At 45.1% G+C, this 21,159-nt stretch overlaps 1 protein-coding gene across 1 annotated transcript in view; it reads right to left on the bottom strand.

The window, feature by feature from the left end:
* The window catches only part of LOC137570867 (cystatin-like), a 28,087-nt gene extending 8,210 nt beyond the window's left edge, over nucleotides 1–19,877 (bottom strand). The window contains exons 1-2 of the mRNA XM_068279574.1: nucleotides 19,652–19,877; nucleotides 7,018–7,134 (exon numbers count right to left, since the gene is read on the bottom strand). Of these exons, the coding sequence (XP_068135675.1) occupies nucleotides 7,018–7,134; nucleotides 19,652–19,858 (324 nt within the window). The 5' untranslated portion in view covers nucleotides 19,859–19,877. The remainder of the gene's footprint in view (nucleotides 1–7,017; nucleotides 7,135–19,651) is intronic.
* Nucleotides 19,878–21,159: the final 1,282 nt, after the last annotated feature.

Genomic DNA, 21,159 nt, shown 5'->3' with positions numbered 1-21,159 from the left:
GGTGTGTTTAAAGAATGTTATCTGCATACAGAGGCTGGATCTGCCTATACAGCCCAGCCTCTGTTGCTATCCCAAACCCCACTAAGGTCCCGCTGCACTCTGCAATCCCTCATAAATCACAGCCACGCTGTGAGGCTGTGTTTACATCTGTAGTGTCAGTCTCAGCTGCTCCCCCGCCTCCTGCATAGCTCCGGTCCCTGCCCCCATCCCTTCCCTCCAATCAGCAGGGAGGTAAGGGATGCAGGCGGGGACCGGAGTTCTGCAGGAGGCGGGGAGAACAGCAGACTGACACTATAGAGATAAACACAGCCAGCTCTGACAAGCTGTTTGTCAGCAGTGTGGCTGTGATTTATGAGGGATTGCAGAGTGCAGGGGGACCTTAGGGGGGTTTGGGATAGCAACAGAGGCTGGGCTGTATAGGCAGATCCAGCCTCTGTATGCAGATAACATTCTTCAAACCCACCTCGGGTTCTCTTTAATACTGCAGTTCCTCTAACTACCTAATACTTGGAGCAACCTCTAGTTACTTAATATTGTACTTCTGTCTACCTAATACTAAGGGGCACCTGTAGCTACCTATGACAGGTAAGGGAGAAGTGACAGCTTGGCCAGCCAGCACACTTGCGGTGCAGTTGGGTGGGGGTTTGCAGGTTCATGGAGGGCGAAGTTTGGGGTGCCAGGATATCTGTGCCTATAGGCTCCTGTGATGTAAATCAGAGTCTGAGGAGGGTAGATGAGCAGGAGCCCTGACAACCAGGTTAGGTTAAGTAAGCTTCTCGAGGAACATTGCTATGCCCCTGGTGCTAGAGCAGGCATGGGCAAACTCGGCCCTCCATCTGTTACGGAACTACAAGTCCCACAATGCATTTGCCTTTATGAGTCATAACTGTGGCTATCAGACTCCTGCAATGCATTGTGGGACTTGTAGTTCCTTAACAGCTGGAGGGCCAAGTTTGCCCATGCCTGAGCTAGAGGATGAGGCAGATAGTCCTAACAACAGATGCAGATGTGGATTTATCTCTGAAGAGGGACAGTGACAGATTTTACGTTTGTCTGAAGACTGAAGAGTTGTGTTTTAACCACATAACGACCGCCCCCAGCCGATGGGCGGCGGCAAAGTCTGGGCCCAAACGACCGCAATACGCCCATCGGCGGGGGCGGCTGCGGGAGTGGCTATGCGGCGATCGCGTCATTCGTGACGCGATCAGCCGCCGGGGACTGGCTCCGCCCCCCGTTCGCCGTAACCCGCCGGCCGTTCGGAAGCGCCGGCGGGTTACTGGCATCCGGATCGCCGCTGCAACAGTGTATAATAGGCTTTGTAATGTATACAAAGCCTATTATACTGGCTGCCTCCTGCCCTGGTGGTCCCAGTGTCCGAGGGACCACCAGGGCAGGCTGCAGCCACCCTAGTCTGCACCAAACACACTGATTTCCCCCCCCCCTGCCCCCTGATCGCCCACAGCACCCCTCAGACCCCCCCCCTGCCCACCCCCCAGACCACTGTTTGCACCCAGTCACCCTCCTAATCACCCATCAATCACTCCCTGTCACTATCTGTCAACGCTATTTTTTTTTTAAGTCCCTAATCTGCCCCCTACTCCCTCCTGATCACCCCCCCACCCCTCAGATTCTCCCCAGACCCCCCCCAGACCCCCCCCCCCCGTGTACTGTATGCATCTATCCCCCCTGATCACCTGTCAATCACCTGTCAATCACCTGTCAATCACCTGTCAATCACCCGTCAATCACCCCCTGTCACTGCCACCCATCAATCAGCCCCTGATCTGCCCCTTGCGGGCAATCTGATCACCCCCCCACACCAATAGATCGCCCGCAGATCCGACATCAGATCACCTCCCAAATCCATTGTTTACATCTATTCTCTCCTCTAAACACCCACTAATTACCCATCAATCACCCCCTATCACCACCTGTCACTGTTACCCATCAGATTAGACCCTAATCTGCCCCTTGCGGGCACCCAATCACCTGCCCACACGCTCAGATTGCCCTCAGACCCCCCCCTTATCAATTCGCCCGTGCAATATTTACATCTGTTCTCCCCTGTAATAACCCACTGATTACCTGTCAATCACCCATCAATCACCCCCTGTCACTGCCACCCATCAATCACCCCCTGTCACTGCCACCCATCAATCAGCCCCTAACCTGCCCCTTGCGGGCAATCTGATCACCCACCCACACCAATAGATCGCCCGCAGATCCGACATCAGATCACCTCCCAAATCCATTGTTTACATCTATTCTCTCCTCTAAACACCCACTAATTACCCATCAATCACCCCCTATCACCACCTGTCACTGTTACCCATCAGATTAGACCCTAATCTGCCCCTTGCGGGCACCCAATCACCTGCCCACACGCTCAGATTGCCCTCAGACCCCCCCCTTATCAATTCGCCCGTGCAATATTTACATCTGTTCTCCCCTGTAATAACCCACTGATTACCTGTCAATCACCCATCAATCACCCCCTGTCACTGCCACCCATCAATCACCCCCTGTCACTGCCACCCATCAATCAGCCCCTAACCTGCCCCTTGCGGGCAATCTGATCACCCACCCACACCAATAGATCGCCCGCAGATCCGACATCAGATCACCTCCCAAATCCATTGTTTACATCTATTCTCTCCTCTAAACACCCACTAATTACCCATCAATCACCCCCTATCACCACCTGTCACTGTTACCCATCAGATTAGACCCTAATCTGCCCCTTGCGGGCACCCAATCACCCGCCCACACCTCAGAACGCCCTCAGACCCCAGCCCTGATCACCTCGCCAGTGCATTGCTTGCATCTATTTCCCCCCTCTAATCACACCTTGAGACACCCATCAATCACCTCCTGTCACCCCCTAGCACACCTACCCATCAGATCAGGCCCTAATTTGCCCCGTGTGGGCTCCTGATCACTCGGCCAAACCCTCAGATCCCCCTCAGACCCCCTTCCGATCACCTCCCCAGTGCATTGATTGCATCTATTTTCCCCTCTAACCGCCCCCTGAGACACCCATCAATCACCTCCTGTCACCCCCCTAGCACTCCTATCCATCAGATCAGGCCCAATACATCCTGTCATCTAAGAGGCCACCCTGCTTATGACCGATTCCACAAAATTTGCCCCCTCATAGACCACCTGTCATCAAAATTTGCAGATGCTTATACCCCTGAACAGTCATTTTGAGAAATTTGGTTTCCAGACTACTCACAGTTTTGGGCCCGTAAAATGCCAGGGCAGTATAGGAACCCCACAAGTGACCCCATTTTAGAAAGAAGACACCCCAAGGTATTCTGTTAGGTGTATGATGAGTTCATAGAATATTTTATTTTTTGTCAAAAGTTAGCGGAAATTGGATTGTTATTGTTTTTTTCACAAAGTGTCATTTTTCACTAACTTGTGAGAAAAAATAAAATCTTCTATGAACTCACCATACCCCTAACGGAATACCTTGGGGTGTCTTCTTTCTAAAATGGGGTCACTTGTGGGGTTCCTATACTGCCCTGGCATTTTAGGGGCCCTAAACCGTGAGGAGTAGTCTAGAAAACAAATGCCTCAAAATGACCTGTGAATAGGACGTTGGGCCCCTTAGCGCACCTAGGCTGCAAAAAAGTGTCACACATGTGGTATCGCCATACTCAGGAGAAGTAGTATAATGTGTTTTGTGGTGTATTTTTACACATACCCATGCTGGGTGGGAGAAATCTCTCTGTAAATGGACAATTGTGTGTAAAAAAAATCAAAAATGTGTCATTTACAGAGATATTTCTCCCACCCAGCATGGTTATATGTAAAAATACACCACAAAACACATTATACTACTTCTTCTGAGTACGGCGATACCACATGTGTGACACTTTTTTGCAGCCTAACTGTGCTAAGGGGCCCAAAGTCCAATGAGTACCTTTAGGATTTCACAGGTCATTTTGAGACATTTGGGTTCAAGACTACTCCTCACGGTTTAGGGCCCCTAAAATGCCAGGGCAGTATAGGAACCCCACAAGTGACCCCATTTTAGAAAGAAGACACCCCAAGGTATTCTTTTAGGTGTATGATGAGTTCATAGAAGATTTTATTTTTTGTCACAAGTTAGCGGAAATTGATATGTATTGTTTTTTTTTTCACAAAGTGTCATTTTCCGCTAACTTGTGACAAAAAAAAAATCTTCTATGAACTCACCATACTCCTAACAGAATACCTTGGGGTGTCTTCTTTCTAAAATGGGGTCACTTGTGGGGTTCCTATACTGCCCTGGCATTTTAGGGGCCCTAAACCGTGAGGAGTAGTCTAGAATCCAAATGCCTCAAAATGACCTGTGAATAGGACGTTAGGCCCCTTAGCGCACCTAGGTTGCAAAAAAGTGTCACACATGTGGTATCGCCGTACTCAGAAGAAGTAGTATAATGTGTTTTGGGGTGTATTTTTATACATACCCATGCTGGGTGGGAGAAATCTCTCTGTAAATGGACAATTGTGTGTAAAAAAAATCAAATAATTGTCATTTACAGAGATATTTCTCCCACCCAGCATGGGTATGTGTAAAAATACACCCCAAAACACATTATACTACTTCTCCTGAGTACGGCGGTACCACATGTGTGGCACTTTTTTGCACCCTAAGTGCGCTAAGGGGCCCAAAGTCCAATGAGTACCTTTAGGATTTCACAGGTCATTTTGCCACATTTGGTTTCAAGACTACTCCTCACGGTTTAGGGCCCCTAAAATGCCAGGGCAGTATAGGAACCCCACAAATGACTCCATTTTAGAAAGAAGACACCCCAAGGTATTCCGTTAGGAGAATGGCGAGTTCATAGAAGATTTTATTTTTTGTCACAAGTTAGCGGAAAATGACACTTTGTGAAAAAAAACAATTACAATCAATTTCCGCTAACTTGTGACAAAAAAAAAAAATCTTCTATGAACTCACCATACATCTAACGGAATACCTTGGGGTGTCTTCTTTCTAAAATGGGGTAATTTGTGGGGTTCCTATACTGTCCTGGCATTTTAGGGGCCCTAAACCGTGAGGAGTAGTCTTGAAACGAAATTTCTCAAAATGACCTGTGAAATCCTAAAGGTACTCATTGGACTTTGGGCCCCTTAGCGCAGTTAGGGTGCAAAAAAGTGCCACACATGTGGTATCGCCGTACTCAGGAGAAGTAGTATAATGTGTTTTGGGGTGTATTTTTCCACATACCCATGCTGAGTGGGAGAAATATCTCTATAAATAGACAATTGTGTGTAAAAAAAATAAAAAAATTGTCATTTACGGAGATATTTCTCCCACCCAGCATGTGTATGTGTAAAAATACACCCCAAAACACATTATACTACTTTTCCTGAGTACGGCAATACCACATGTGTGGCACTTTTTTGCGGCCTAACTGCGCTAAGGGGCCCAAAGTCCAATGAGCATCTTTAGGCTTTACAGGGGTGCTTACAATTAGGCACCCCCCAAATGCCAGGACAGTAAACACACCCCACAAATGACCCCATTCTGGAAAGTAGACACTTCAAGGTATTCAGAGAGGAGCATAGTGAGTCCGTGGCAGATTTCATTTTTTTTTGTCGCAAGTTAGAAGAAATGGAAACTTTTTTTTTTTTTTTTTTTTGTCACAAACTGTCATTTTCCGCTAACTTGTGACAAAAAATAAAATCTTCTATGAACTCACCATGCCTCTCACTGAATACTTTGGGATGTCTTCTTTCCAAAATGGGGTCATTTGGGGGGTATTTGTACTATCCTGGAATTTTAGCCCCTCATGAAACATGACAGGTGCGCAGAAAAGTCAGAGATGCTTGAAAATGGGAAAATTCACTTTTGGCACCATAGTTTGTAAACGCTATAACTTTTACCCAATCCAATAAATATACACTGAATGTTTTTTTTTTTATCAAAGACATGTAGCAGAATAACTTTCGCGCTCAAATGTATAGGAAATTTTACTTTATTTGAAAAATGTCAGCACAGAAAGTTAAAAAAGTCATTTTTTTGACAAAATTCATGTCTTTTTTGATGAATATAATAAAAAGTAAAACTCGCAGCAGCAATCAAATAGCATCAAAAGAAAGCTGTATTAGTGACAAGAAAAGGAGGTAAAATTCATTTAGGTGGTAGGTTTTATGACCGAGCAATAAACCGTGAAAGCTGCAGTGGTCTGAATGGAGAAAAAGGCTCTGGTCCTTAAGGGGCGAAAAGACTGTGGTCCCGAAGTGGTTAAGGGTGTTTTCGAAGGACTCAAGACTTGGAACATAGCAGATAAGATGTAGAGATGCACAGGAAGGTTGAAACTTGTAAGGAATTATGGATGTGAAAGTAGGAGGAGGTACCCAAAATGAAAGCTCTGAGTTTATCATTGACAAGCAAACGATGTCGGCAAGTGGGGTTCAAATCACTGAAGAGATGTATGGAGGGAACCACATTTGGGGGTCTTTGTAAGAGAGGTTAGGCGTTTGATTTGGATCCTCTCAGTAACTGGCTGCCAGTGGAGGGAAAGGGAAAAAGGGGGAGCATGAAAGGAGTGGGGAGAAATGGATGTTAAAGGATACCCGATGTGACATGTGACATCATGAGATAGACATGGGTATGTGCCTATCACACAAATAACTATGCTGTGTTCATTTTTTTCTTTATCTGCCTGAAAGAGTTAAATATCAGGTAGGTAAGTGGCTGACTCAGTCCTGACTCAGACAGGAAGTGACTACAGTGTGAGCCTCACTGATAAGAAATTCCAACTATAAAACACTTTCCTAGCAGAAAATGGCTTCTAAGAACAGGAAGGAGATACAAAGGGTCAATAGTTCATAGATTTTAGCTCTGGCATACTTCAATGAATGTGTCATTGAGCAAAAACAATAAAACTTAAAAAGTAAATTTAAACATAAAATAAAATTGTGGAATATCTTAAAAAGTCATTTTCAGGAGAAGGAAGATAGATACAATTGTTTATATCATTCGTTTATTTTCGCCTCGGGTGTCCTTTAAACACATACCTGAGCAAGGTTGGAATTTTGCATCAGACTGCAGGATTGGGCATCACTTGTGGAATCTTTCTTGCAGTCTGTCTTTCCAATGTCTACATTCACTGTATAGATTACACCAGCAACAACCTGCAGAAGGAAATATAATTAATATTACTTAACAATATAAGTATTAATATTACTTAACAATGGATATGATTTATTGTAGATCTATAATAAGCAGAATGCTAGTATGCCAAACACATAATGAATAATACATGATGTAATTATATTTGTTTAGTTGAATCTGTCCTGTGTGCTTCGATGCGATATTAAGCAGGGAAAATAAAGTTTGTTGCCAAGTTCATTGGATTACGGTAGGTGGATTCTGCAACAGTTTACTTCCCATTATAGTCAGATTTGCTGAATGGTAATTTCACACACTTGTAAACACCCAATGACCTGATGTTATAACCTGAAGTTATATGATTGGGTATGATTAGCATTATCTGTTTGGCTGTTTCCATGAAGCCCAGGACAAGGCCACAGTAGCAGATCATTTATACGCGTAACATAATAGATAGGCTCAGAATGTGTATATCAGCGAACAGGGCTTAATGAAAACCTGACTTAACCCTCCTGGCGGTTTGCTAAAAAATCGCCAGGGGGCAGCAAATCTTTTTTTTAAATTTTTTTTTTTTTTTTCATGTAGCGAGACAAAGTCTCGCTACATGATAGCCGCTGCTCAGCGGCATCCCCCCAGCCCCTCCGATCGCCGCCGGCGATCGGCGATCAGGAGATCCCGTTCAAAGAACGGGATCTCCTGGAGGGCTTCCCCCGTCGCCATGGCGACGGGGCGGGATGACGTCACCGACGTCATCGACGTCGTGACGTCAAAGGGGATTCCTATCCACCCCATAGAGCTGCCTGGCACTGATTGGCCAGACAGCGCACGGGGTCTGGGGGGGGCGGCTGCGGCGCGACGGATAGCGGCGGATCGGCGGGTAGCGGCGGCGGCGATCGGGCACTGCACGCAGCTAGCAAAGTGCTAGCTGCGTGCAGCAAAAAAAAAAATTATGCAAATCGGCCCAGCGGGGCCTGAGCGGTGCCTTCTGGCGGCATAGCCCGAGCTCAGCTCGGGCTTACCGCCAGGAAGGTTAATATAACATGTCTGCTGCTGAGTCACAGAAGTGCAGCTGCCCCTGGAAATTACCACTAAATGACACTCATGGGTGTCAAACTCAAATACAAAATAGTCCTAAATTGAACACTGGGACCTAGTCGCAGGCCAACATTAATGTCTACTGGCCACCTTCCTCCATTATAAAGTTCCCTGGTCTCTAATGGCTCCTTTCCAATCCCTATACAGTTCCTCGGTGTGTAGTGCCCCCCTTCCCTATACAGTTCCCTGGTGTCTAGTGGTCCTGCCTGCCTCCTTCACCATATAAATCCCTGGTGTCTAGTAGCCCCCACCTTCCCCTATACAGTTCCCTAGTGTTTAGTGCTTTCCTTACCTCCCCCATATGGCTCCCTGATTATCTAGGGCTTTACCTCCAATATAGCTCTCCTGGTGGTCTAGAGTGAGCCAAACATTATTATTATTTATTATTATTATTTTTTATTTATATAGCGCCAACATATTCCGCAGCGCTTTACAAAGCACAATAAGACGACAAGGGGAACATAGATACAACTAACAAATGTACAGCAGAGTTCCAAGCAGCACAAATATTGTTACAAGAACAGTAAACATTAGTAGGATGACCCTGCCCTTGCGAGCTTACAATCTAATGGGTTGTGGGGGACACACTAGGTAAGGGGGTGGAGGATGGATGAGGCAGTGATCCTTTGCCTCTGATTACATTGTGACAGAGAAGTAAATAAGGGCTATAGAATGTTATAAGCTTGTCTGAAAAGGTGTGTTTTAAGAGTGCGTTTGAAGATGTCCAGGTTTGGAGCATGACGTACAGGCTGTGGAAGAGAGTTCCAGATAAGGGATGATGCTTGTGTAAAGTCCTGGATGCGAGCATGAGAGGAGGTGATCAGCTTAGAGGCCAGGAGAATTTCTTGGGAGGAGCGAAGGTTGCAGGAGGGACAATATCTTGAGATTAGTGAGGAGGTGTATGGAGGAGACAACTCGTGGAGGGCTTTGTATGTTAGAGTCAGGAGTTTGAACTGGATCCTCTGGGCAATGGGTAACCAGTGGAGAGAACGGTACAGTGGGGCTGCATCGGAAGAGCGTGTGGAAAGGTGAATGAGGCGGGCTGCTGAATTTAGAAGGGATTGGAGAGGTGCTAGCCTGTTTTTTGGTAGGCCACAGAGCAGGGTGTTGCAGTAGTCTAGGCAGGAGACGATTAAGGCATGAACAAGCATTTTGGTGGCTTCTTGTGTGAGGAAGGGACGGATACGGAATATATTTTTGAGCTGGAAATAGCAGGTGGTGGTTAATGAGGCAATGTGAGGTTTAAAGGAGAGCTCTGAGTCAAGTATAACCCCCAATCAGCGGGCCTTAGTGGTTGAGGTTATTGGGGTGTTGTCTACCGTTATGGTTGCAATTGGTGGGGGTGTAGATAGCGATGGTGGAAAAATCACAATTTCCGTTTTAGTCATGTTGAGTTTGAGGAAGCGGGAGGACATGAATGCAGAAACGGCACGTAGACAGTCGGGGACTCTGGATAGTAGTGAGGAACGGTCAGGAGCTGAGAGATAGATTTGGGTGTCATCCGCATAGAGGTGATACTGGAAGCCAAAAGAGTTAATTAGTTGTCCCAGGCCACGGGTGTAGATTGAGAAAAGAAGTGGGTGTGGAGAGGAATTGGTGTTAGAGAAGGAGACAGTGTAAGAGCGTCCAGAGAGATAAGAGGAGATCCAGGAATGTGCTTGTCCCTTGATTCCTAAAGATGACAGTGTCTGCAGAAGCAGAGCATGATCAACTGTGTCAAAGGCAGAGGAAAGGTCAAGGAGTATTAGAATAGAGAACTGGCCTTTGGATTTAGCTACCAGTAGGTCATTAGAAACTTTCGTGAGGACAGTTTCAGTGGAATGGTGTGTGCGGAATCCATAATGAAAGGGGTCAAGTAAGGATGCAAAGTGGGAAAACCACTTGGGGGGCAAATTTAAAGGCTCTGAGGACCAGGTTTGGCTTACGGGCCAGAGTTTGACATGTATGCTTTAGGGCATAAGATGTCATCAAAGTGTACCATCAAACAATGATCTGACCTGCACTCCGCCGCATGTACCAAGTACATTGTTTCCTCTCCAAACACCATCAGAGGCATACTTCTCACAGCTGTTGATGTTGGTCTACTTTGGTTTTGTCCTGGGTGGGAATTGTGTTATCCAAGACTAAGAAGGGAAATTCTTCCATTAAAAAGACTATATATACCTAGTGAGCTGTGATGAGCAGCAGTCAGATAAAGGACCACTATTGTGAAAAAATGTAAAATGTAAAACATGTAAACCCAAGCAAATAATAAGTATATTTCTCCCAGAGTAAAATGATCTATAAATTACGTTATTCCTATGTTGCTGTGACTTACAGTTATTAGTAGAAATCTGTTGGAAGTGACAGGTCTCTGACCCCTCCATCTCCTCATGGGGGATTCTCAGCATTCAATTCATTCTTTACAAAAGCACTCCCCGAAAGGATTTATACGAAGATGCAGCCCCCTCCCCCATACCTGTTTGTACACTATGCTGGCAGTTGGACTGAGCAGCTACCATTCACTAAGTGCTTTTGAAAATAAAGAAACCCTGAGAATCCCCCATAAGGGGTTGGGCTAGTCCAAAACCTGTCAGTTCTGTCAGATTTCCACCAACTACTGTAAGGGACAGCCACATAGGAGAAAAGTAATTTAAAGCACTTTTGGGAGACGTGTACTTTTTATTTATGTGTTTTCATATATTTTGAATCGACTCAGAGCTCAGGAAACTAAAAAGATTTATACATACCTGGGGCTTCTTCCAGCCCCATACGCTCCGATCGCTCCCACACCGCCGTCCTCAGTCTTCTGCAGCACCGGTAACGGGTCCCCGCACTTCGATCAGTCGCACTCGCAGCCAGTGTAACATATAAGAAGTGCGCTCTTTGCGTATCTCTCCAGCAGCTGCTGGAGAGATACGTAGAGGGCGCACTTCTCATATCCGACTGACCCGGTACCGGCTCTGCAGAAGACTGAGGACGACAGAGTGGGAGCGATCAGTGGCGTACCTAGGGTGCTTGACACCCGGTGCTGACTATTCCGATAGCACCCCCCCCCCAAAAAAGTGAGCGTGCACACCGAGTGAAATGTCTATGTACTCTGTAAAGCACTGTGGAGAATAAATACATAATAATGCGCTCTTCTGAGCAAGGACAGTGGCATGACTATGTATTCTGTAAAGTGCTGCAGAAGATGACAGTGCTATATAAATACATACTAATAATAATATGGTAGGCCACTAAACTGTGGCTATGGTAGGTCTAGATTATGAGCTCTTCTGAGGACAGTCAATGACATGACTATGTACTTTGTACAGTGCTGCAGATGTCAGTGCCATATAAATACATAATAATAATATGGTAGGACATTAGACTGACTATGGTAGAATTAGATTGTAAGCTCCTCTGAGGACAGTCAGTGACATGACTATGTACCCTATAAAGTGCTGCAGGAGATGTCAGGGAGCTGGGAAAAAAGGGCGCATGCCGCTAGTGGACAAAAAGGGCGCCGCCATTCACTCCCATAATAAATAGCGTTTAATGGGCGCCGAGTAGGAAAAAAGGGCGCCGGAGCTAAATAAAGTTTATAAACGGCGCCAGGAGCTAAATAACGTTTACAACTGGCGCCAGGAGATTTTTAATGATTTATAAGTGTGCTTGTGGTGATTTACGTTTATAAAATGCACCCGTGCCGAATAACGTTTATGAAAATACTAAACATATTTATCTTATTTAAATAATTAAAACATTATTTAAAGTTTTATCCCTTACTGTTTGTAAAACATTATTATTCACAAAATAAAGCGATCAGTACGTAACGTAAATTGCAAAATATTTTTTGAATCCACAATTAGTAAAACATTATTATCCACATAATAAAGGGGGGTCTTAGGTTTAGGCACCAACAGGGGGGTCTTAGGTTTAGGCACCAATAGGGGGGTCTTAGGTTTAGGCACCAACAGGGGAGTCTAGGGGTTAGGGATAGGTACAGGTAGGGTTCTGTGTAAGAGTAGGCTTAGGTATAGTTTTAGTAAAATTTTAGTAATAATTACTAATGTATTACAACACTTATTACGAACGTAGTTATATTTATATCATCTTTATAAACAATATTTTCAGATTTTATTATAAGAACAAACCATAAATGACGGTTATTCACAATAATATACAATTATAACAATTAAACATATATTATTGGTTTTTTTTATAAACGTAATTATAAGTTTAACTTTTGAAACAGGGAAGATTAACGTTTTCACAATTTCCGATTTCATAAACATTATTTAATGATTTATAATTTTGTTAAACATTATTTGTAAACGAAATATAGCACACTATATTTATAAACCCTATTAATGATTAATTATTATTTAGAGTTTACACCCCGCGCCCTTTTTGTCCAGGCGCCCTTTTTGTACGTACGCGATGTCAGTGCTATATAAATACATAATAATAATAATAATATGGCAGGATATTGGAGCATGGTGGGATTAGATTGTGAGCTCCTCTGAGGACAGTCAGTGACATGACTATGTACTTGGTAAAGAGCTGCAGAAGGTGTCAGTGCTATATTAATACATAATAATATAGTAGGACATTAGACTATGACTATGGTAGGATTAGATTGTGAGCTCTTCTGAGGACAGCCAGTGACATGACTATGTACAGTTAGTTAGCATGCCCAATTAACTGGATGCACCCATCAGCAGAGAGGTGACAGATAGGGAATAGAAGGTGGCAGATAGGTGACAGCAGGGAAGGATGGCAGATGGGTGACAGGAGGGGAGGGTAGTAGAGAGGGGTAAGCTGGGGAGGGTGGCATTGAGGTGACAGGAGGGGAGGGAGGATGGTATAGAGGTGGCAGGAAAGGAGGGCGGCAGAGAGGGGGGGTTGGTAGAGAGGTGACAAGCAGGGGAGGGTGGTATAGAGGTGACAGGGGGGGGGGGGGTGGCAGATAGGTGTCAGCAAGGCAGGGGAGAGTGGTATAAGGTTGACAGAAGGGGAGGGTGGCAGAGAGGGGTGCAGAGGGGAGGGGAGGATGGCAGAAAGGTAACCTGTGGCAGAGAGGGGGTCAGCAAGCAAGGAAAGGGTGGCAGAGAGGTGGGAGCAGGGGAGGGTGACAGCAGGGGAGTAGAGGATGGCAGAAAGAGGTGGAATTAGAGGAGGTGAGAGTGGAAGAGACATTTAAGCAACCTGCTTAAGCAAGTGAGGAGAAAGACTGGCAGAGAGGTGACTGGCTGCAGCCAGCTGAGGAAAGGGTCAGTCAGGGTAGGGGGTTGAGAAGTCAGGATGGAGGAGCAATAAAAGTTGAAGGGATAGTTAGAGGCTGCAGCTATAAATACCAGACATCCGAACAACTAGCTCCCTGCATTGTGGCTTCTATATGTTTTTCCCCTGCACTTAGCCTTTGCTCATGAAAAGCATCATTGTGGGGGAGAGGGGATCCATAAGTCTGCACTAAGAGCCCCAGTGAGTCATAAATAGTTCTATGTGTGCCGTATATGTGCAGCCTTGCTGAACTTCGGGCAGCATGGAACAGCTACTGTGAGAGTGGGAGAGTTTGATCAGCTCAGCACAGCTGCATCAGCTTTTGGTGTCAGGACTCCCCTCTCCCTGCGCACTCACAAGAAGTGTGTTATTCTCCCTCACTACTGGCCTCCCCCATTTGCAGAGCGCATCTTGCAGCCTGATTTGTGTCTATCACCTGCTCGGCTGCTCCTGATGTTCCCTCCCTGTTGAATCAGTGCAGGCTGGAATGAAGAATACACCGTCCATCCTCTTCACAAGCCGCCCGCTCTGCTCTCCTGCCTTGCCTTCTCTCATTACACCTCCTGTGTAATAACGCGACATGCAGAGAACAGGAAGTAATGAGAGCAGACGGCTGGTTGATGAATGGTGTACTCTCATTTCTGCCTGCACTGCACTGATTCAATACGAGGGTACATCAGGACCAGCCGGTCAGGTAATAGAGACTAAGCTGCCCGTGCACGGTGCAAAGGACCCTCTCCTTTGTCGAGTGGTGAGGGAAGGAGGAATGGAGTTGGCCCCTCCTCCCTGCGTTCTCACTACATTTCCCTGCAATAACTGGACTTCTGCCCGGGTGTCACCCCCTTCCCATGATGACACCCGGTGCGCCCCGCCCCCTTCGCCCGCCCCTAGAGACGCCACTGGGAGCGATTGGAGCGTATGGGGCTGGAAGAAGCCCCACGTATGTATAAGGGCCTGTTTCCACTACATGCAGATTGGATGCAGAATGGATGCAGAAAAACTGACTCCAATGAATGCCTATGGGAAAATCTGCATCAGAAAAATCGCGTTTAGTGGAAACAGGCCCATAGACATTCATTGGAGAAAGTTTTTCTGCATCCAATCTGCATGTAGTGGAAACAGGCCCTAAATCTTTTTAGTTTCCTGAGCTCTGGTATACTTTACATTTTACAGTTTTTTTGTGATAGCGGTCCTTTAAATCAGTGTTTCTCAACATTTTATTGGTATGTACCCCTTTTAAAACCCTGTACTCACCAAGTACCCCCTAGCATGGTAAACATTATCACACGTACCCCTTGACAAATATATATTTAATCGTAGTACATTATAATTGGTTCTAAACCATTTCCAAGCATTTACTATTGCTTTTAATTAGCTAAAATACTAATTTGGTGCTGTTTAAATAAGATTTATCATTTTCTAAAACTCTAAATTTGTTATTTTTGGTTAAGTATAATCAAGCCCGAGTACCCCCTAGAACCCTCAGAAGTACCCCCTGGGGTACGCGTACCACACGTTGAGAACCTATGCTTTAAATGACGATAGCTCTAACTGTATCACTAAAACTACAGCTGTGGCTACCTCCATGGGCCAGTGAAAGTTTGTTATGCCAAATATTGCTCAAATCGGTAGCTGTAGGATGAAGTTGTCAAACACTAAGCGTGAGTGTTTCCTTTACACAGATGGAAGCCTGCACCCTCACTAGTGTCATGCTACTGTAGTACATATATTTCCTCTGTTCATGGCTGTGGGAGCAGTTTATACCATGTGACCTGACATGAAGCAGGACTGATAAGATCTGACCTCACCAAGTCCTACGCCCATTTATCAATTCCAACTATTTAGGACAGGAGTGAGTTGTATATATCATATGTTTCCTTCAAGCAGAGTATGCCATGGAGAGAATGCACATATGTCTTTGCATATTTATGTATTTGTACATTCTGACATTACTTCTTCACCCTCAAAGAAGGTAAAAGATAAGATATATAGCAGTTAAAGTGGACCTGAACTCTTGCACAGGACAGAAGGAAAACAGAGAGAGATGCGCCCTGTATGTATTTAGAGAGTTTAGCCTGTCTAATTCCCCTGCATCTGACTTGTGACTAATCACAAGTTGTAATTTGATCACTCAGCTGTGTCAGCTGACTGCCACGGCAGAGCAGCTAATTTGTAAACACAGGATGTTAACAATATGTGTGCTTCCATGAAAGCAGGAAGTAGACACACTGCAGATTTATTGCAGGATTAAAGGTTATTATTCTGGTGCGTATCTATTAGAGCAGAGAGGAAGCTCTGAGTTCAGGTCCTCTTTAACCACATACCAGTCACATGCTAAAGGCAGGGTCCCTGATCAAGAATATAGCTAAGCAGATTTAAGAATAAAGTATTTGCAGTTTGTAGTACATGCGGTATGTGAGGTAAGTCTGCTTAGAGTTGAGTAGGTGGGAGGATTGCCTCTCATTCCTGTGCTGTTACACTACACTGACAGTAGTAAGCAAATGGGATCTAATGTATGTTGTTCATTTTGAGTTACCTATGACCTTTTCTTTATTGACTGAGTACAGATGGTGCCAATAAAACTACAGGTATATGCAGGGCCGGGCCGAGGCAGAGGCGAGAGAGGTGTAGGAGGGGGAGCACAACGCACTCAGCTATAATTCCCCTATTGTTTTTGAAGTAGAGAGTAATAAGAAAAGGGATACATGGCAGTGAGTGCAAGCCAGATAAATAGAGATTGAAGCAGCGGACCCAAACCAAACATTTTTTTAATTAAAAATATTTAGTTGCACCACTCTGACACATACAAAGATAAATAAACACTCCTTCAAGCCTATGAGCATTTCAGTGCATGCTTTTCACCCTTCTCTTTTCATAGCTAGGGTTATACTGGGGGCAGCCATTAGCAATTCCTCCATTGCCGGACACCATCTACTCACCAGTTTGCCGGAAAAATCCCGGCAATTTGAAAGGAAGGGAGGGGTTCCTCCAATAAATGTAAAATATTTTATATTTGTCATCATGCAGCTGAAAAAGGCTGCTATTTATTATTATAATTTAGAAAATAGATTTTATTTCTGAAATCTTGTATTTTTAATTTGGGTCCACTTTAAGGTGTTGGGAGCCCTGGAGCACCTCTTAGTCTAATAGCAATCAGTGTATGACGGCTGGGGTGGGAGGGGTGCACTTTGGTGTCTCAGCCTTGGGTGCTGGAGGACCTTGTCCCGACTCTGGGTATCTGTGCCGTGATTGGATTTACCACCCTCAGTTTTAAAACTGGAATGGATTTCCATCATATGTACAAAGGGGCATGACTACAAATTGTGAGGCACTATAGCAAAGTTATGAAGATGTCTCCCTTGTATCCTTCTCTTTCTCTCCTTACAGCCTGTGTTCTTAGCTTTTTTTTATCTCCTTTATATTCCTAATTTGGATAATCTCCTCTCTGTGTCCTGCCCTTTGCCCATCTCTTCTGTGGGTCAATGTTTTTGACCATCTCCTCTCTGCATTAAAGTAGACCCAAACCAAACATTTTTTTAAATTAAAAATATTTAGTTGCACCACTCTGACACATACAAAGATAAATAAACAATCCTTCATACCTATGATCATTTCAGTGCATGCTTTTCACCCTTCTCTTTTCATAACTAGGGTTATACTGGGGGCAGCCATTAGCAATTCCTCCATTTGCCGGACACCATATACTCCACCAGTTTGCCGGATTTTGTCCAGCAATTTGAAAGGAAGGGAGGGGTTCCACCAATAAATGTAAAAGATTTTATATTTGTCATCATGCAGCTGAAAAAAGGCTGCTATTTATTATTATAATTTAGAAAATAGATTTTATTTCTGAAATCTTGTATTTTTAATTTGGGTCCACTTTAACCTCTTTCACCATCTTCTCCTCTATTCAGGGGCATAACTAGAAATCACTGGGCCCCCCTGCGAAACTTTGGATGCTTCCTCCTCCCATTCTGCACAGGTAAACTGAGAACCAAAGTTATTTAATTGCCTAGTGGACACTTGAATGTGTTTTCCCCATGCAGATAAAAACAGACAGCAGTAAATGCACTACACACATTTTCTCTATGAATTACATTAGCATCTGTGATAAAACGTGCATTTCACACATACAGACACACATGGTGTGCAGAGAACGCATACAGAAAACCGACAGATGAGTGTACTCCCAGCCTCAGCTTATTACATTCACTCTGTCCTCTCTGATGGAGCAGTACTGGCTCTGCAGACTTTTCCAACATCACTACAGTACACAGCACTTGGGGAGGAGAGGCTGAGGACTGGGTGCTGCACACAAGACCCTGCCGCACACTGAATAGGGACTGTCTACAAATCTTAGTCTATAAAACTTTGTATGATTCCTTATCAGTGGCTGAGCAGATGCAGTCATTAGAACAGTTGTGCAGAGAGCAGAAAGCTTTTACTCTCCGTGCCCTTACTTGCCAGTCTCTCAGGACAGGGAAAATAAACTTCTCCCTCACAAGGCCCCCTATGGCTTCTGGGCCCCCCTGTGGCTGCATACCTTGCAGGTTTATTGTTACGCCCTTTCTTTACGTCTCTAACTTTTGTACCTCAACCTTGCTCTGGCTTCTCACTGTCTTCCATTTACTACCTCTAACTGTCCTATTTATTTTACTTGGCCTGATCCATTCAAAACAGGTCAGCAGGTTAACTTTGCACAGCACATGTATACAGGTTTTTCTCTTCTGCCTCTTACAGTGTTTGAGAAACCGACACATCAGGACGTGGACAGTGCAATAATTACATAGCATGAAATGCCAGCAGAAACAAAGGTGGCTCCTGTAGCACTCTGTAGATAAGGTGGAATTGAGCAGTTAGTTGAGCAGCCACAAGGTGGTGGTCCTCAGTTGCTTACGTTGCTGTAAATTATGTAAGCCAAGTCTGTAGTATTTGAGACCTTGACAATACTCCCAATGCTGGAATTGAAGTTCCCAGGATAGAAAGGTTAGAAAAAGAGGTTAGAAAATTATCTAGAGAGGTTAAAAAATGATCTGCTACGGCTGCTGAATGTACTGCTCATACATTGCTGAAGAAATTCACATATGGGCCCATATGCAATTCAACCTTTCTCCTGAGTTTTCTCCTAGATGATATTTTTAAACTTGTCAATAAAATGCCTTTAAAACCAGTACAAAAAAACAAAAATCAGACTCAAAATAATATGGATAGTACTTTGTAACCCATTTTTGGTACTTTTTCGATTGCAAAGTTCTAAAAACTCAGACACATCACATACCAGATAGTCACCTCTGACCTGCTGCTAGATTATAACGTTGGACTGCATCCGCCCCCTGCCCGTACGACCTCTTCCTTGTTTCAGTAGATGTGTGTGGTGAATATTGAGAAAGGTACAGAGTTCAAACATCGTGAATCAGAGTGGGGCATCGCTGGAGTCCGTCATGGGGCAGGGATCACTGCACAAGCCTTGGCTGCGCAGAGGATGACAGGAGTCGGGAGGAGCAGCCAGGAAGTAACTAATTGACTGAATGCATGGCACTCTGCTAGCCCAGACGTGATGACACAGGCTGAACTGAAGAGCTGGACACTTGTATGTATTGCAGGGGGTGGGGCGGGGCTAAGAAAAGAGCAGTGGCAGCCTCAGTGCTACAGATTTTGCCGTTCCTGCAGATTTTACCGGCACTTACAGTTGGAAGTGCATTCAGCGGAGGAAACCTCTGCCCCACCTCCTTTCTCTCTCACGGGGCCCCTGTATGCCCTCGGGCCCCCCGGCCACGGCAGAGTCTGCGGGGGCAGTAGTTACGCTAGTGCAACCATGTGGCATGCGTGTATGGACAACAGAGGGACCCTGGAGCAGGCTGAGGCCGGACAGGTGATATATAGCATGCACTGGGCACTGGGGGGACATTAAACAGCATCGGGTCAGCGAGGCAGTCGGATCCAGCATCACAAGGCCGATTCCCGATCAATTTCATCAGGAAATTGATCAGGAATTTGCCTGCGGTGTATGGGCAGCCAACAGATCTCTCTCTAATCAGATTCGATTAGAGAGAGATTTATCTCTTGGTCGAATCTGCCCACCATCGCTAAATATATGGCTAGTAACTTAAGTGTTAGCGCACTCAGATACCCTAGAATAGAGAAGTGGAGGAACTGAAGCAGTTTTTTATACCTCTGAAGAACTGAATAATGGATTACCTGAGCTTCAGCTGATACAACTTTCAGTAGCTTGAACTTGTAGTCTTCTTTTAATTGCTGATTGAAGCCACTGAGGGCAAATCTGGCAGCTTGGAGAACCTGTGGGTCACTGGGGTCAATAGTCTCTGGACCACCCACAAGCATATCACTGGATGCAAACACAGACAAGAGAGAAACTACCACAAGAAGGTACAATCTTGCAGCCATGATGCCGACTGTTTTGGAGGTAATACAGAACAGAGAGGGCAGAATAGGCTGGAAGGACTATTTATAGACTAGTGTAGTCAGCCCTGTACACTGGCACTATCTGCAATCTGATAAGGCTAATGGGTTCTTTGTTCTGTATACTTAGGGCTTATCTGACTGTATTACTCGCATACCCTGATAATCACATTGCTGCCAACTTGAAGAGAAGGCACATCTATTATTATCTGAAGCACAAAGCCAATTCAAAGTGAAGAATAAAGTAAATGTTACGAACATTAAGGGCCGGTTCACACTTGCTTTAAAAACCTATCTGAGTTCAATACATTTTTAAATCTCTGCTTAAAGGCAGGAAGCAGATCCTATGTTAAAAATAGGATCCGCTTCCACTTGTTACAAAACACACATCGTACATGGATCCATGTGCCGTGGAACGGGAGATGGAATGTAGAGTCCCAACCTGGAACATTTTCCCGGACCTGACAGCACAATGTGTCCAATGAAAGCCTATGAGAACAGACACTGTCCGTTCTTATTAGGCTAGTCACCGCATTGACGTCGACCCATTTCAGCGATGCATATGGGCGGAAGTGATCGATGCATGCGGATGTGCGGACATGGAACGATTGCAGAATGGTCGGGTATTTTGTTCATATGAATGCAGAACGGACAGTACACATCCACCTTGCGGATGCGCTTACCATTTACGTTCTGCATCCGGACAAGTGTGAACCGGCCCTAAGATAGATAGATAGATAGATAGATAGATAGATAGATAGATAGATAGATAGATATCTTTTCATTTGTCCAGATAATTGTAAGCTCAAAAAGAAAAAAAAACTAGGTAACTATATGATGTCTGTGGTAGATGCATCAAAGTTGGAAAAAGGTGTAAAAAAGTTTTCCGGTACGAATGGCACCACCATACCGCCCATCTTTTTGAGATAAGCAACAAAGACGCTTAAAGGGAACCTTAAGCCAGAGAGAAAAAATGAGTTTAACTCACCTGGGGCTTCCCTCAACCCCCTGCAGCTGATCGGTGCCCTCGTAGCCCCGTTCCGATGCTCCTGGACCCGCCGGCGACGACTTCCGGTTTCGTCGTCACCGGCCGACAGGCATGGGAACGCAAAGAATCACTCCTGTTCCCATGCCTGTCGGCCGGTGACGGCAAAACTGGAAGTCGTCGCCGGCGGGTCCAGGAGCACCGGAGCGGGGCTGCGAGGGCACCGATCAGCTGCAGGGGGCTGAGGAAAGCCCCAGGTGAGTTAAACTCATTTTTTCTTCCTGACTTAAAGAGACACTTA

Source organism: Hyperolius riggenbachi, chromosome 4 (genome assembly GCF_040937935.1).
Source record: "Hyperolius riggenbachi isolate aHypRig1 chromosome 4, aHypRig1.pri, whole genome shotgun sequence".
NCBI lineage: Eukaryota > Metazoa > Chordata > Amphibia > Anura > Hyperoliidae > Hyperolius > Hyperolius riggenbachi.
This window is presented reverse-complemented; position numbering and strand designations above follow the sequence as displayed.